The sequence below is a fragment of the Dendrobates tinctorius genome, unplaced genomic scaffold (genome assembly GCF_039654945.1).
Source record: "Dendrobates tinctorius isolate UK_male_01 unplaced genomic scaffold, ASM3965494v1 ptg000160l, whole genome shotgun sequence".
NCBI lineage: Eukaryota > Metazoa > Chordata > Amphibia > Anura > Dendrobatidae > Dendrobates > Dendrobates tinctorius.
The window spans coordinates 20,953,800-20,971,228 of NW_027361827.1; the positions used below are offsets into that span (position 1 = coordinate 20,953,800).

Below are 17,429 nucleotides of genomic sequence, written 5' to 3' on the forward strand. Positions count from 1 at the left end.
TCACTTGGGACCAACATTCCATCACTGTATATGAGAAAATACTGCTGTGCAAGCAAAACTCAGCCGGAAGTGAACACAATGTGAGCAGCTTCAGCAAAAGTGTGACTATGCAACATAATCGTATGTTAAACACATAAAACTGAGATGCATTATTGTAAGTGCATGGGTCATTAATATTGGATATTCTGTTACACGCACATGGGTCACTAATAGGGATGAGAGAACCAGTGATGTTCAGTTTCGCCGACTATACACACAGTAAGGCTATGTGCACACGGAGATTTTTGGCTCTGCGGATTTTGTAGTAAAAACTAAAGTCCTGCGGTTTATCTGCGGTTTTGCCCTGCAGTTTTACACCTCATAATGGATGAGGTGTGAAACTGCAGCGTTTCTGCACTAAAGAATTGACATGCTGCGGATTGTAAACCGCAGCATGTGCACTGCGTTTTCCATTGAAAACAATAGTACTGTACAACGCACCTAAATCTGCTGCGGACCCGCAGCTGCAGAAACGTTACGGATCCGCAGCAGAATCCGCACCGTGTGCACATACCCTAAAAGGTTCAGTTCGGCTCTGAACCTGACCCCGAACCCAAACCCAATAGAAGTCAATAGGGACCCGAACTTCGGTGCTTTAAAATGGCTGTAATATGGTCATAATCAGGGCTAGAGGGCTGCAAAAGGAAGCTGAATGGGGGTAAGAGCAGGACAACTTCCCTGCAAACAAATGTGGATAGGAAAATGACTTAAAAGGGTCAGTGTCACCATAAGAATCATGGTAAAAAAAAGGAAGTAAATGAGTAACAAAACTTTTAACAGTGGCCTGAAGGAGAATAAGGCTTGCTACCACCAGTCCAGTTAAAATTTTGACCCAGAGAGCAGGGGCACAGTACCCCTACAGTAGCTAATAAATTTCATACCCAGGCACAGTATGCCCAACATGCAGGGTTGCAGACTACACACAGCGGCTTAAAAGGCACAGAGCTCCCACAGATTTGGGTTAAAGAATACACACAGCGGCATTTGGCACAGTACTATCACAGACATGGTTGCCCAAGAGTAGTAAAATATATTTAGATGCATATAATTCCTACTGACTCAAGTTTTGGTTATACACTACACGGGTGCAGAGTACACAGAGTGTTTTTGTAAAACTGCACACACGCAAAACCCAATACTGTCCCTCAGTACAGCTGCGTCCTGTCCCTATGTGAAGCAGAGTAGAAATAAAAAATAAGAATCCTGAACCAGGAGGAACAAGTCCAAATGAAGTAGGACGAGAACGAAGCGGTATAGGTGGAGAAGGAGGTAGCCAACATAGTTTTGTTTTTTAATTTGTGGAGGAAGCCCCCAAATGAAACAAAGGGCAATTAGTGTTGAAGACTGGTTAGATGCGGCTGTTATATCTGTCTAAACATCCACAAGGTGTGAACAAGTCCTGTGGGATCCACGCCTGATTCATGCTAAGGAATGTTAGACTCCCCACATTGGATGTGGTCAGGCAGATGCGTCTACTTGTGAGAACACCCCCTACCGTGCCAAACACACATGCTGTCAGTAGCTTGCAGCAGGGCAGGCGAGAACCTCCAAGGTATAAAAGGCAAGCTGTAATACCATAATTTCCCTCGGGATCAAAAAAGTGTACTGTGTGTGAGACCCAGAAGTTAAATGAGGGAGACCTATCTGTTAGTACGTGGAGATGGTGGAATAGTATATAAAGTACAGTACTCACAGAGGGTACAAAGTACACGGCTGTTTACAGGACAGTACTTCCAAAGGCATGGTGGTGCTGAGTACACAGCTACTTAAAGGACAGTACTCCGGCTCCCACAGGTAGAGAGTGCAGAGTACACAAAGATGCTTACAGGACAGCACTCCCACAGGTGGAGGGTGCAGAGTACACACAGATGCTTACAGGACAGCACTCCCACAGGTGGAGGGTGCAGAGTACACACAGATGCTTACAGGACAGCACTCCCACAGGTGGAGGGTGCAGAGTACACACAGATGCTTACAGGACAGCACTCCCACAGGTGGAGGGTGCAGAGTACACACAGATGCTTACAGGACAGCACTCCCACAGGTGGAGGGTGCAGAGTACACACAGCTGCTTACAGGACAGCACTCCCACAGGTGGAGGGTGCAGAGTACATACAGCTGCTTACAGGACAGCACTCCCACAGGTGGAGGGTGCAGAGTACATACAGCTGCTTACAGGACAGCACTCCCACAGGTGGAGGGTGCAGAGTACATACAGCTGCTTACAGGACAGCACTCCCACAGGTGGAGGGTGCAGAGTACATACAGCTGCTTACAGGACAGCACTCCCACAGGTGGAGGGTGCAGAGTACATACAGCTGCTTACAGGACAGCACTCCCACAGGTGGAGGGTGCAGAGTACATACAGCTGCTTACAGGACAGCACTCCCACAGGTGGAGGGTGCAGAGTACATACAGCTGCTTACAGGACAGCACTCCCACAGGTGGAGGGTGCAGAGTACATACAGCTGCTTACAGGACACCACTCCCACAGGTGGAGGGTGCAGAGTACACACAGCTGCTTACAGGACACCACTCCCACAGGTGGAGGGTGCAGAGTACACACAGATGCTTACAGGACAGCACTCCCACAGGTGGAGGATGCCGAGTACACACAGATGCTTACAGGACAGTACTCCCACAGGTGGAGGGTGCAGAGTACACACAGATGCTTACAGGACAGCACTCCCACAGGTGGAGGGTGCAGAGTATGCACAGCTGTTTACAGAACAGCACTCCCAAAGGCGTGGCGGTGCTGAGTACACAGCTATTTAAAGGACAGTACTGCCACAGGTGGAGGGTGCAGAGTACACACAGATGCTTACAGGTCAGCACTCCCACAGGTGGAGGGTGCAGAGTACACACAGATGCTTACAGGACAGCACTCCCACAGGTGGAGGGTGCAGATTACACACAGATGCTTACAGGACAGCACTCCCACATGTGGAGGATGCCGAGTACACACAGATGCTTACAGGACAGCACTCCCACAGGTGGAGGGTGCAGAGTATGCACAGCTGTTTACAGAACAGCACTCCCAAAGGCGTGGCGGTGCTGAGTACACAGCTATTTAAAGGACAGTACTGCCACAGGTGGAGGGCGCAGAGTACACACAGATGCTTACAGAACAGCACTCCCACATGTGGAGGGTTCAGAGTACACACAGATGCTTACAGGACAGTACTGCCACAGGTGGAGGGTGCAGAGTACACACAGATGCTTACAGGACAGTACTGCCACAGGTGGAGGGTGCAGAGTACACACAGATGCTTACAGGACAGTACTCCCCACAGGTCGAAGGTGCAGAGTACACACAGATGCTTACAGGACAGCACTCCCACAGGTGGAGGGTGCAGAGTACACACAGCTGTTTACAGAACAGCACTCCCAAAGGCGTGGGAGTGCAGAGTGCAGCTATTTAAAGGACAGTACTCCCACAGGTGGAGGGTGCAGAGTACACACAGCTGCTTACAGTACAGTACTCCCAGAGATATGGGTGCAGAATACACACAGCGGCATTAAGCTCAGCACTGGTACAGTACTACCACAGATATGGGTTGCAGAGTGCGCAGTCAGAATCTGTTCCTCACTCCAGTTGTGTCCTATCCCTATACTAATGAGAGCATAATGGTGGCGGCACTCGCGATCAGGCCTTTATACAGGCCTGGTCACGTGCTGTGCCAGGAAATCACAGCCATGCCAACACGTGTCATGATGTGATGGCTCCGGAAGTGCCCATAGTCTAAAAGGTTGTTGATTGGCTACACTGCAGCCTTTCAACAAGCTTTATTAGACTGGCAAAACCGAACAGGAAACCAGAGATACAGTAAAAAGTCAGTGTTCGGGGTTTGGTGCCGAACACTAGCATTCGGTTCAAACCCTGAACTTTCCAGTTCGGGTTCGCTCATCCCTAGTCATTAACATACAGCACTGAGCAAGTAGACCATCACGAGCATAGAGATCAATCTGTAACCTACACTCAGCTTAATAGCATTCATCCACACAGAATTGACAGTTCTTCATCACCTTCCACATTCCAGCTTCAAACCACCTGCTAAGGACTTACTATGAGCATGTCTAGGCTTCTGTCTAAGGTAGCACACAAATACTTGTCGCTGCGCTTGGATTTTAAAGGAACACTAAAGTTAAAAGGAAGAAAGGATAAACCCCGCAGGTGAAAATGCCACATCTGAATCTACTTGTGATGATATGCAGTATGTGAACACTCCCCTAAGGTCATGCAAAACATTTTTATTTCTTTTTGCAGATTTTGGGTGTGGGTTCTGTACTAAAAGTCTGCTACAAGGTATGCAAGTGAACGGTGTTACACAAAATCCCATTCAAACAAAGCGGGGATTTAAAGGATATACACATGCAGGTTCAGTGTAGAAAATTTAAAATGCATAAAAGGTGATCTTTCATCCAAATTATAGTGGCACCATAGTTTTTACTTATGCGCTTGTGTAGTTGTAAATACGGAATATCCAAAGGAAATGCAACTCCTGCTCTATCTATAACTCAACAAATGCCAGAGAACCTGTAAGCTACAAACCCATCCAGACCTGTGGTGTGTGTCCACATGGGGTTTTTTTGTGGTGGTTTTCCATACAGAATCTGCATCAAACTTTGGAAAACTAAAAATAAATAAATAAAATAAAAAACAGCAACATGTCAATTTATGTGAATGATCTGTAGTTCCTCTCTAAATCTGACTACTGAATCGATTGAAGCAGAAAAAATGCATTAAAAAATCAAGCAAAAAAAAAAAAAAATCAAGGCCACAATTCAGGGGGAACATAACCTTAGCATTGTCCATGCTGAGAATTTCTACATTCTTTCATACATGTCTTCCAGTTGGAATCTTTGTAAGGAGCTTTTCTTAGGACACCCAATTGGTTACACAAAAGGCCCAAAGATGATAAATCACAAGGACAGAAAAAAAAAAAAAGGACTTGTATTGCTGTAACCTATCTGCAGCATGTGAATTCTGTTCTTAGAAGCAGGAAGTATTCCATTACGCTCCTTTACCCTTCGCTCTTGTTATTTGTGTATCTTCTGGTTGGCGGGGGTTCAATTTAGCTGCTTCTTCTATACAATCTGTACAAATGTAAAAAGTGCATATCCTTTTTTGAACCCTTGGAGATGCAGCCATTTTTTCCTACGTTGTTGACTTTTGCTTATTACCCATTTTATTTTTCCACATAGAAATATGAAGGGTTTTTTCCAGCAGGAAGCGTACTTTTCAATAACACTAATAAAAAAAACAAAAAAAAAAAAAAACCCACAACATTCTGTAATAGAAAAAAAAAAGTGATTGGCCTCTTTCGCCATATCGCTTTGATTCTTGAATGAAAGACTGGTAACTTGTTTTTTGAGGGCAAGCAGTTATTTTTTATTGGTACCATTTGGGGTCCATTTAACATTTTTTCTCTTTTTTACTTCATTTATTTTTTTAGGCAACATGGCTAAGAGACAGGGCTATCTGGGAATATTCCCCGTCTGCCATGATAACCCATCGGCACTTTGTAATGGCTGTGCTAGGGGTAAGGTTGATGGAGGCGACTTCCAACCCTCCACATTCCTAACCCCTTAGGGTGCTTTCCCACACATTTGTTTTTCCCATAGGGCTTATGCCGGAAACCCATGCAAAATGGGACTTGGATGTATGCGCCGATGAGCCATAAACCATGATGGTGCTGCCAGCACCCTATAATAATACATTTTATTTCTATAGCGCCGACATATTCCGCAGCCCTTTACATTTCAGAGGGGACTTGTACAGACAATAGACATTACAGCATAACAATAATCACATAGGTCATAACAGATACCAAGAGGAATGAGGGCCCTGCTCGCAAGCTTACAGTCTATGAGGAAAATTGGTGTGAAAATGTAAGGCGTAACAGGGTAAGAGAGGGAGAGCTAACAAGGCGTGGGGTCACCATATCGCAATATTAGGGTGCCAACATCCACGGCAAGGTAGGGGAACTGTGTAAGGCCTGAATAGGGTCAGTCTCCCCTCTTTTCCCCCCTTACTGTAACTCTAGGAAGGTATGTCACTAATAAAAGTGCTCTAAGTAGTAGGAGGGTCTTTTTCAGTTTTGTGTATTTATTGGGACCTTGGTCTATCTACATGTTTTTTACATGCCGAAAATGATGCATGACCTAGCACACTTTCACTGTCGGCACCATGATCTATGGCCCCTTCTGCGCATGCGCTTGAATCCCGCTTTGTAGGAGTTCGGACGCAAGTCCCAGCGGGGTGCCTAAAATGCAGTGTGAAAGCATCTCTAATGGCTTCTGTAACAAATGAATCTAGTGCCAATCATAGCACTTATATTTGGTCAGTATTTTACCTCAGTATTCAGTCAGTATTTTACCTCAGTATTTGGTCAGTATTTTACCTCAGTATTTGGTCAGTATTTTACCTCAGTATTTGGTCAGTATTTTACCTCAGTATTTGGTCAGTATTTTACCTCAGTATCTGTAAGCCAAAACCAGGAGTGGGTGATAAATACAGAAGTGGTGACGTGTTTCTATTATACTTTTCCCTCCGATTGTTCCACTCCTGGTTTTGGCTTACAAATACTGAGGTAAAATACCGAACAAAATACTGCTGTGTGAACGTGGCCTTACTCTTGGGTGCCAGCACATACCATAAATGTACACTGGATGTCACCAAAAGGAATAAGAGACTCATTTTGAAAATCCACATCACAATGGCGGTGTAATGCTTTTTGAACGTTTTCCTAACTGATGGTAGAATGAGTCCAGCTCTATCTAAGGCCTGTTTCACACATCCGTTTTTGGTCATCTGTCAAAATCCGCCAATTGTTTAAAAAAACGGATCCGCCAAAAAAGGGGCGGATCTGTTTTTTCCCCCCAATTGATTTGCATTAGTGGCGGATTTTGACTGATGGTCGTCCGTTGGGTCCGTTATTTGACGGATCCATGAGAATTTTAGCGGCTCCCGGGCGGACCAGACGGACACTGCAACGTTTTTTTTTGGTTGACGGTCCGCTATTTTTTAACTGCGCATACCTGAAAGGTGAAAGCCGGGAGCAGTTTTAACCCTGAAATGCTGTCCCGGGAGCCGCTAAAATATTAATTCATTTCTCTCTCTCCACGCAAAACATTTTTTTTCGGCCTGTAGGAGGAAAGTCTTGTTGTCCAGTAGAAAAAGCCTTGTTACAAAGTGCACCCGAGTAGATGGATGTGAACAAGATGGAAACCTTGAGCCGCTCAGTAAGTCAGGTCACCACAAATACACCAGGACCCAATCATCAAATGCCATGCAAAAGCCTAACTGATACGCATGACTCAAAAGATAGATTTTGACTGCGCCTTGGGCATGTTTATTTCCATAGAAACAAGAAGCATATCTACTATGGAATCAAAGATTTGAGCATCCTGAAAACCAACCTGGCTGATTAGACTTGGGCAAGGATCAGGTGAATCAGACTTGTTGATTTTCAACATGCGTGATCCATTCTGTAACAATCGTCTCCCATCAGGTGACCCTCATACATAATTTGACTATTGATTGATCCTGCTGAACTTAAAGATGAAACTATGGAATTAAACTGAAAGGGAGAAGATACAGATTAGATATTAGAAAAATAATTTTGACAGTTAGGACGATCAATGAGTGGAACAGTCTGCCACGAGAGGTGGTGAGTTCTCCTTCAATTGAAGTCTTCAAACAGAGACTGGACAGACATTTGTCTGAGACGGTTTAGTAAATCCTTCATTGAGCAGGGGGTTGGACATGATGACCATTGGAGGTCCCTTCCAAATCTAACATTCTATGATTGTATGAAAGATGTTTTGATAATTATTTAACTTGTATGGCTTTATTCACACAGGTCAGATTTTAATGTGTTTTTACTTTTTTAGAATACATCTGTCTTAAGGCACTGTTTTAAACAGTAACCATGAAGCACAGCTGGATCCATTGGACAAACCACAGCTGGATCCATTGGACAAACACCCCTAGGAAGAAGCAAACGAGGCAAAACGCGCGTCAGGGCACAAGGACACACCTGCCCGCAACAATTGGCAAAGATTCACTTTTGGCACTTTAAACTCCCAGAATCCAGGTAATTACAAAAAAACACATTTGATTGAACTCGGGGGACAATTAAAATGCCAGTGTATCACTGTAACAGTCTGAAAACTAGGGCAAATCTCAATTGATTTGTGTGGAATGTGGATCACAAGCTAAAGATATGCACTAGCAAGAGACTATATACATAGATTGAAGTATAGCATGATCTTTGTGACTATTGGAAAATACGACAGACCACCAATGCTAGGGTAGTGAAGAATAATATATACCGTATACACATACATACATATGCAGGATATTACATACATTGACGGATTTATTGCCTTTTCTTCATCTTTTGTGCAAGCAGAACGTTGAAGTCGTTATTGAGGTATTCCTCGTTTTACAGTTGTTTAAGTTGTGTAATTTTATTATATTACAATAAAATGTGGGTTTTATGAATTCATATATCTTTCTGTGATTATCCCAGTATGTCGCTTATATATGTAGTTGAAGTGCTCTGCATTATGCTGGACAAACATATGATTACGGTAATTTTTGTTAAATAGGTAAAAAGCTGTGCGCACGGATGGAACATGTAATTTTACATCAATTTAGGTGCATTTTCTAGTGTATTTGGACAATCCTGTGTATATTTCCTCCAAGTGTGTTGTTTTTAGCTTCTTAAAGGGAACTTGTCACTGTGAAAAAGCAATCTAATCTGCAGGCACCAGGTTATAGGGCTGATCAGATAGATATGCAGGTTTGTGTGTAAAGATTCAGTGTAACCTGTGTTTTCATCATTTACAACTATGCTCTTTCTGGCTTTTTGGTCAAATGGGCGGTCCTATCAGTAACCTCTGTATGCACACTAAGGCCAAGTTCAGACGGTCATACTAAAACTCGAGCCAGGCTTGTCCACATATTATAGACGTGGTCAATTCCGTGCGCTCCTCTGCATAGCGGTGGCATAATAGCAGTGATGGGTGAATTTAATGTGCACCCATGAATGTGCAGTCTGTGGCACATGTGGACAGCACACAGACGTATAATACGCTCATCTGAACAAGCCCGTATACAAAGAAAGCTGTCAGTCACTGACAGGACCACCCACTGGACCGAAAATCCCAGAAAAGAGCGGAAAAATTAAAAATCACAGGTTATACCAAATCTTTACTCCAAAAACTATATCAGTCTACTTCGCTCCCACTGCTCTATAACAGTGTGCCTGCAGATTGGACTGGTGACCAGTTCCCTTTAATTTAGTTCTCTTAAAAAAAAAAAACAGCTAATATTAACTTAAAATATAACCAAGATCTTAATCAGAATGAGGGGGAGAAAAACACTTTGGCAAAAATATTCCCATGCTGACAGAAGAATTCTACGGCCAGTGGGCACCGCCATGTGTACACAGCAAACCTCATGTTTATTGGTGCATGCAAGATGCTGATTAATCAGACAGCCGATACCGAGGGAAAACCAATGAGCTGGAACAAAGCACTTTAAGGGCACAGTAGAAGCTGCATGTACATTTAAGAGCAGAGGGCAAATACCTTCTACTGTCTGGACTAGTTCTGAAATCTGGTCTGCAGCTGAAAGCCAATGGTTAATCCACACCTCCTACAGACTGGCAGAGGAAACCCTTCTAAAAAGCTGATGGTAAAAGGAAAAGCATTAAGGCAATGATGCCGAGACCAAGTGAATAACAATGAAGCAATGTAATAACCCTTCTCAGCCAAAATAGCAAAGTGACATGGGTAATCCCATTAACTGTGCCGCTGATCCCTTGAGATGCCAACAAGTCATGGGTGACCAGAACAGCTGTGGCTTATGCGCTCCCAGCTACAGGTGCCGTCCCTGAATACTGCTGACAATGCCACAAGAGCTACCCCTGGTAACCAGGCCCTGCCTGGATTTTGTGCCATGACAATACACCGGAGACTTACTGTGCCCATGGTTCTGAACATAGTAACTGTATATGGGGAAGGCCACTTTCCTGTTCAACCTTGGAAGAGAGTAATATCTGCTAATACACCGATAAACCCTCCAAGTACTGGTGACTGGTTGATTTTAAGGGTTAATGCACATTATATGACTGGCTGATCTAGGTGATGCCAGTACTCCTGGCACTTTTTTAATACTTAATGATGTCAGTGGTTGTTTTTTTCTGCACAAACATGTCACTATAAGGGCTCATGCAGACGTCCGTGCCACACAGTCCAAGGATGGACCACAATTCACGGACTGGGTGTGGGACTATCTACCTGACCGTAACAGCTTCATATAATTCTATGAGGCGGCCACACTTGGGTCAGGATACCCGCAACCAGTCTGTGCACTGCAGTCCATCCTTGGACCGTGTTGCACAGATGTCTGGATGAGCCCTTACTATCCAATGCAGAGAAGCATCTAAATCATACCGCACACCAACCCATGTTATTCAATAGTGCTGTACAGAATCCAAGTGTCCGTGATGGACAAAAAAAGAAAATCGCAGCATTCACTACCTTCTACCAAGTCTCGGGTGAGCTTCAGCCATTCAAGTCTATGGGTGCGTAAAAAGTAAAAAAAACATCAGATCCCACATAGAACATCAGAGAGGGATCTGATTTTTAGGCACAGATTTCTATTAGAAATATAGGAACCTGAATTTGATCACGTACATGTTTCAATGTAGTTGGATGAAATGATGATGATCACACACTGCCATAACCAAACAGGGAATGACTGGGACAAGTATGACAAGGTCACGGCCAGAGGAAAGGGAGCAGCAGTGGTACACCAAATCACACAAAAACAATACTAGTGTGCCAAGGACCCCAAAACGTGGAGAAAAGACGCGATGCTGACAAATTAAGCAACCTGAGGGATACCACCCGAAGAGGCTGCATGCAATGAAAGAACATTGCTAAACTGATTCCAAAAACCGGAAAAGAGTAAGAGAAAGATCCATGGCTCTGACCATACGAAGCACAACAGCAGAAGCGGTCTCCAGAGGCCACAAAGCCACTACCTGGGGCATGTCACGTAGTGGCTACAGAGATGGTCAGAGGTGCCATGCCAGTGCCAGCCTCTGCCAACCCATATCACATGATCTGTTGATGCAGCACAAAGTTTAATGATCTTATTGTAGCAACAATCACTGATTCAGAGCACAAAGGCTAAAAGTTAATGGTGCATTATCTCAGAATACGATAATGAGCAGACCTCGCGCAGTCAGCAGTTTAGCCGGCATCACATCCGAGATTCACCAATGAGGGGCTTTATTCATACTGCACCAAATATCTGCACAGCACATTGGGACAGCATATGCCCAGAGCAGGGGCTGGAGAACGCTATCCAGGGGGGCACCACCGGCATCTGCCAACCCCAGACAGGCAAAGTATAGGCAGTACATGAAAGGGGCAGGTATCTACTGAGTGCTAAGTGCTTGCCTAGGTATAATATTAGGAAAATGGCATCAGTGGCATGTCTGAGGGTGACAACAGACCCTCTTAGAGAAATACTAGGGCTATAAATGGAAGTACAAAGCAGGGAGAAAAAAACAGGAATAGATGTTCTGCTTGTAGAGTGCTTGAGCAGACACTTGAAATGTCAATAGCAGCAGCATGACAGCAGAAGATGCCCCCTCCCCCTTCCTGGAAGCTGCCTCTTCCTCTTACCAGGCTAAAATAGCCCACCGTCTAGTGTCCACGCGTGTATGCAGCCCTTAGCGCACACTCACATACCCATATACTTGGAGCCTGGCCATGCATACATGACGCGAACACATGTACAGATATGTAACTGGGACGAGCACGTATGTAGCGCACATGCACACACAAGTACACGCATATATACTGCTCAGACGAGCACATATATGTGACCAAGAGCATACACACTTATAAGCAGCCTGTAATGCACACACATGTAGCCCATAGTGATCATATATGCTACCCGGGGCACACACATATGTAACGCATAGCGATCATATATGCAACCCATGGTGAACTTACATGCGACCTGGGGCACACACATATGTAGCCCACAGCGATCATATACGGGAACCGGGGCACACACATATGTAGCCCATAACAATCATATAGCGACCCGGGGCACACACATAAGTAGTCCATAACAATCATATACGCGACCCGGGGCACACACATATGTAGCCCATAGCAATCATATATGCAACCCATAGTGAACTTACATGCAACCCGGGGAACACACATGTAGCCCTGACATTCACACACTAATATATATATGTGTGTATGTGTGCTATGGCCTACATGATGTGCACGCTACATTGCGTATATGATCGCTACAGGCTACATACGTGTGTGCCCTGGGTCGCGTATATGATCACTATAGGTTACAGATCTGTGTACCCTGGGTCACGTATATGATCGCTGTGAATTACATATCTGTGTGCCCCGGGTCGCGTATATGATCACCGTGGATGACATACGTGTGTGCCCCGGGTCGCGTATATGATCGCCGTGGGTTACATACGTGTGTGCCCCGGGTCGCGTATATCATCACCAAGGGTTACATACGTGTGTGCCCTGGGTCGCGTATATCATCACCATGGGTTACATACGTGTGTGCCCCGGGTCGCGTATATCATCGCCATGGGTTACATACGTGTGTGCCCCGGGTCGCGTATATCATCGCCATGGGTTACATACGTGTGTGCCCTGGGTCGCGTATATCATCGCCATGGGTTACATACGTGTGTGCCCCGGGTCATATATATGATCGCCATGGGTTACATACGTGTGCGCCCCGGGTCGCGTATATGATCGCTATGGGTTACATACGTGTGCACCCTGGGTCACATATATGATTGCCATTGGTTACATACCTGTGCGCCCCAGGTCGCGTATATGATCGCTATGGGTTACATACGTGTGCACCCCGGGTCACATATGATAGCTATGGGTAACATACGTGTGCGCCCCGGGTCGCGTATATGATCACTATGGGTTACATACGTGTGCACCCCGAGTCGCGTATATGATCGCCATGGGTTACATACGTGTGTGCCCCAGGTCGCGTATATGATCGCTATGGGTTACATACGTGTGCACCTCGGGTCACATATGATCGCTATGGGTAACATACGTGTGCGCCCTGGGTCACACATGATCGCTATGGGTAACATACGTGTGCGCCATGGGTTACATACGTGTGCGCCCTGGGTCGCGTATATGATCGCCATGGGTTACATACGTGTGCGCCTCGGGTCGCGTATATGATCGCCATGGGTTACATACGTGTGCGCCCCGAGTCACGTATATGATCGCCATGGGTTACATACGTGTGTGCCCCAGGTCGCATATATGATCGCTATGGGTTACATACATGATCGCTATGGGTAACATACGTGTGTGCCCCAGGTCGTGTATATGATCGCAATGGGTTACATACATGTGTGACCTGAGTCGCGTATATGATCGCTATGGGTTACATATCTGAGTGCCCCGCGTCACGTATATGATCGCTATGGGTTACATATCTGAGTGCCCCGCGTCACGTATATGATCGCCATGGGTTACATACATGTGTGACCTGAGTCGCGTATATGATCGCTATGGGTTACATATCTGAGTGCCCCGCGTCACGTATATGATCGCTATGGGTTACATATCTGAGTGCCCCGCGTCACGTATATGATCGCTATGGGTTACATATCTGAGTGCCCCGCGTTACGTATATGATCGCCATGGGTTACATACATGTGTGACCTGAGTCGCGTATATGATCGCTATGGGTTACATATCTGAGTGCCCCGCGTCACGTATATGATCGCCATGGGTTACATATCTGAGTGCCCCGCGTTACGTATATGATCGCCATGGGTTACATATCTGAGTGCCCCGCGTTACGTATATGATCGCCATGGGTTACATACATGTGTGACCTGAGTCGCGTATATGATCGCTATGGGTTACATATCTGAGTGCCCCGCGTCACGTATATGATCGCTATGGGTTACATATCTGAGTGCCCCGCGTCACGTATATGATCGCTATGGGTTACATATCTGAGTGCCCCGCGTCACGTATATGATCGCTATGGGTTACATATCTGAGTGCCCCGCGTCACGTATATGATCGCCATGGGTTACATACATGTGTGACCTGAGTCGCGTATATGATCGCTATGGGTTACATATCTGAGTGCCCCGCGTCACGTATATGATCGCTATGGGTTACATATCTGAGTGCCCCGCGTCACGTATATGATCGCTATGGGTTACATATCTGAGTGCCCCGCATCACGTATATGATCGCCATGGGTTACATACATGTGTGACCTGAGTCGCGTACATGATCGCTATGGGTTACATATCTGAGTGCCCCGCGTCACGTATATGATCGCTATGGGTAACCTACGTGTGCGCCCCGGGTCGGATATATGATCGCTACAGCCGGGCTACATACGTGTGTGCCCAGAGTCAGATATATGATCACTATGGGCTACATATTTGTGTGTGTGTGTAGAGGCTAGATCTATCACACACATATGTAGCCCATAGCGATCATATGCAGCCTGTCAACGTGTGTACACAGCCCTCCTGCAGCTCCGGTCACCTGTGCACACACACTCCATTCATCCAGTGCATGCACACACCGGGAGCGGAGAGGATGGCGGCCGGAGCTCCACGTCGCCACCACTGCTCCCCACCTGGGAGCCCGTCTCCGGTGACGGCGAGGCAAGCCTGGCGTGCGACCACCGTCCCGGGAGACCCCAGCACACACACATCGCAGCAGCAGGGCACTTACGTGTAGATGATGGATAAGAAATGCATGAACCATAGCACGAAGAAGAGGATGACGCCGAAGATGGCGAGACCTTGTAGGGCCAGATCAAGGACGGCCATCACCGGGGCGAGCTCTCCGAATGTATCCTCCAGTGTATAACGGGCGTGAGGTAGTGAGGGCAGCGATCAGCGACAAGTGTCAGCACTGTGTCACCACACACGACATGGACGCGGCAGAGCTGGTGACTAACAGCCGTGTAACAGGGTCCAAAAGGTAGTGTCCTACGCCGGCGATGTGTACAGCGCTCCGCTCCCCCACACAGCTCCGCTACTGCTCAATGTGTGACGCTCTACACAGATAACCGGCGCCAGAACGGCACACCAGCTCTACCACCCTTCTCAGCGAGCCGCGTAGCCACGCCCCCGCTCTCACCACGCCCACCCATGTCCGGCTCGTTCCCTCACACAACGCCACCGTCGTGCTAAACACTCCCTAGTGTCCTGCTGCCGAACACGCCCCCTCCGCCGCACTGTGACCACGCCCCTCCGCTGGCCCTCCTTGTAGGTAGCAGGTAGGCGGGGCGGAACCACAACCTTGCTGAAACTGCTGGCTGCAGTGACGTCATGAGAGAGAGAGCGAGAGGGAAAGAGGCGGTGCCGGAAAGTGTGGAACGTGTACGGCGACCGTGTCGTCATCCTCCTGGGGCACATACTGAGCGCTGGTGGTGGCTGTGGTCGCAGGACTGGAAATTCTGGTTCAGAGAAAGGAGCTTTGTGTCTATGAAGTCTGAGGAGGGTTATTGTCCAGTGCTTCTGCACGTCCTAGTGTCCCCCCAGTAATAGTGGGGCTGCACAGCCTAATGCCCCCCCAATAATAGTGGGACTGCACGTCCTAGTGTCCCCCCCCAGTAATAGTGGGAATGCACATCCTAATGTCCCCCCCAGTAATAGTGGGGCTGCACGTCCTAATGCCCCCCCAGTAATAGTGGGGCTGCACAGCCTAATGCCCCCCCAATAATAGTGGGGCTGCACGTCCTAATGCCCCCCCAGTAATAGTGGGGCTGCACGTCCTAATGTCCCCCCCAGTAATAGTGGGGCTGCACGTCCTAATGTCCCCCCCAGTAATAGTGGGGCTGCACGTCCTAATGCCCCCCCAGTAATAGTGGGAATGCACATCCTAATGTCCCCCCCAGTAATAGTGGGGCTGCACGTCCTAATGCCCCCCCAGTAATAGTGGGAATGCACATCCTAATGTCCCCCCCAGTAATAGTGGGGCTGCACGTCCTAATGCCCCCCCAGTAATAGTGGGAATGCACATCCTAATGGCCCCCCCAGTAATAGTGGGACTGCACGTCCTAGTGTCCCCCCCCCCAGTAATAGGACTGCACGTCCTAATGCCCCCCCAGTAATAGTGAGACTGCACGTCCTAATGCCCCCCCCCCAGTAATAGTGAGAATGCACGTCCTAGTGTCCACCCCCCCAGTAATAGTAGACTGCACATCCTAATGCCCCCCCAGTAATAGTGGGGCTGCACAGCCTAATGCCCCCCCAATAATAGTGGGACTGCACGTCCTAGTGTCCCCCCCAGTAATAGTGGGAATGCACATCCTAATGTCCCCCCCAGTAATAGTGGGGCTGCACGTCCTAATGCCCCCCCAGTAATAGTGAGACTGCACGTCCTAATGCCCCCCCAGTAATAGTGAGACTGCACGTCCTAATGCCCCCCAGTAATAGTGGGACTGCATATCCTAATGCCCCCCCAGTAATAGTGGGACTGCACGTCCTAGTGTCCCCCCCCCAGTAATAGTAGACTGCACATCCTAATGCCCCCCCAGTAATAGTGGGGCTGCACAGCCTAATGCCCCCCCAATAATAGTGGGACTGCACGTCCTAGTGTCCCCCCCAGTAATAGTGGGAATGCACATCCTAATGTCCCCCCCAGTAATAGTGGGGCTGCACGTCCTAATGCCCCCCCAGTAATAGTGGAACTGCACATCCTAGTGTCCCCCCCCCCCCCCCCCAGTAATAGTGGGACTGCACATCCTAATGTCCCCCCCCAGTAATAGTGGGACTGCACATCCTAATGTCCCCCCCAGTAATAGTGAGACTGCACGTCCTAGTGTCCCCCCCAGTAATAGTGGGACTGCACATCCTAATGTCCCCCCCAGTAATAGTGAGACTGCACGTCCTAGTGTCCCCCCCCCCCCCCAGTAATAGTAGACTGCACATCCTAATGTCCCCCCCAGTAATAGTGAGACTGCACGTCCTAGTGTCCCCCCCCCCAGTAATAGTGGGACTGCACATCCTAATGCCCCCCCAGTAATAGTGGGGCTGCACAGCCTAATGCCCCCCCAATAATAGTGGGACTGCACGTCCTAGTGTCCCCCCCCCAGTAATAGTGGGACTGCACATCCTAATGCCCCCCCAGTAATAGTGGGGCTGCACAGCCTAATGCCCCCCCAATAATAGTGGGACTGCACGTCCTAGTGTCCCCCCCAGTAATAGTGGGAATGCACATCCTAATGTCCCCCCCAGTAATAGTGGGGCTGCACGTCCTAATGCCCCCCCAGTAATAGTGAGACTGCACGTCCTAGT

The 17,429-nt window shown here is 47.5% G+C and overlaps 1 protein-coding gene across 1 annotated transcript in view; it reads right to left on the reverse strand.

Annotated features, from left to right (window-relative positions):
* UGCG (UDP-glucose ceramide glucosyltransferase) overlaps nucleotides 1-15,349 on the reverse strand; it is a 45,688-nt gene extending 30,339 nt beyond the window's left edge. The window contains exon 1 of the mRNA XM_073549700.1: nucleotides 14,857-15,349. Coding sequence (XP_073405801.1) covers nucleotides 14,857-14,954 — 98 coding nt within the window. The 5' untranslated portion in view covers nucleotides 14,955-15,349. The remainder of the gene's footprint in view (nucleotides 1-14,856) is intronic.
* Between the last annotated feature and the right edge of the window lie 2,080 nt (nucleotides 15,350-17,429).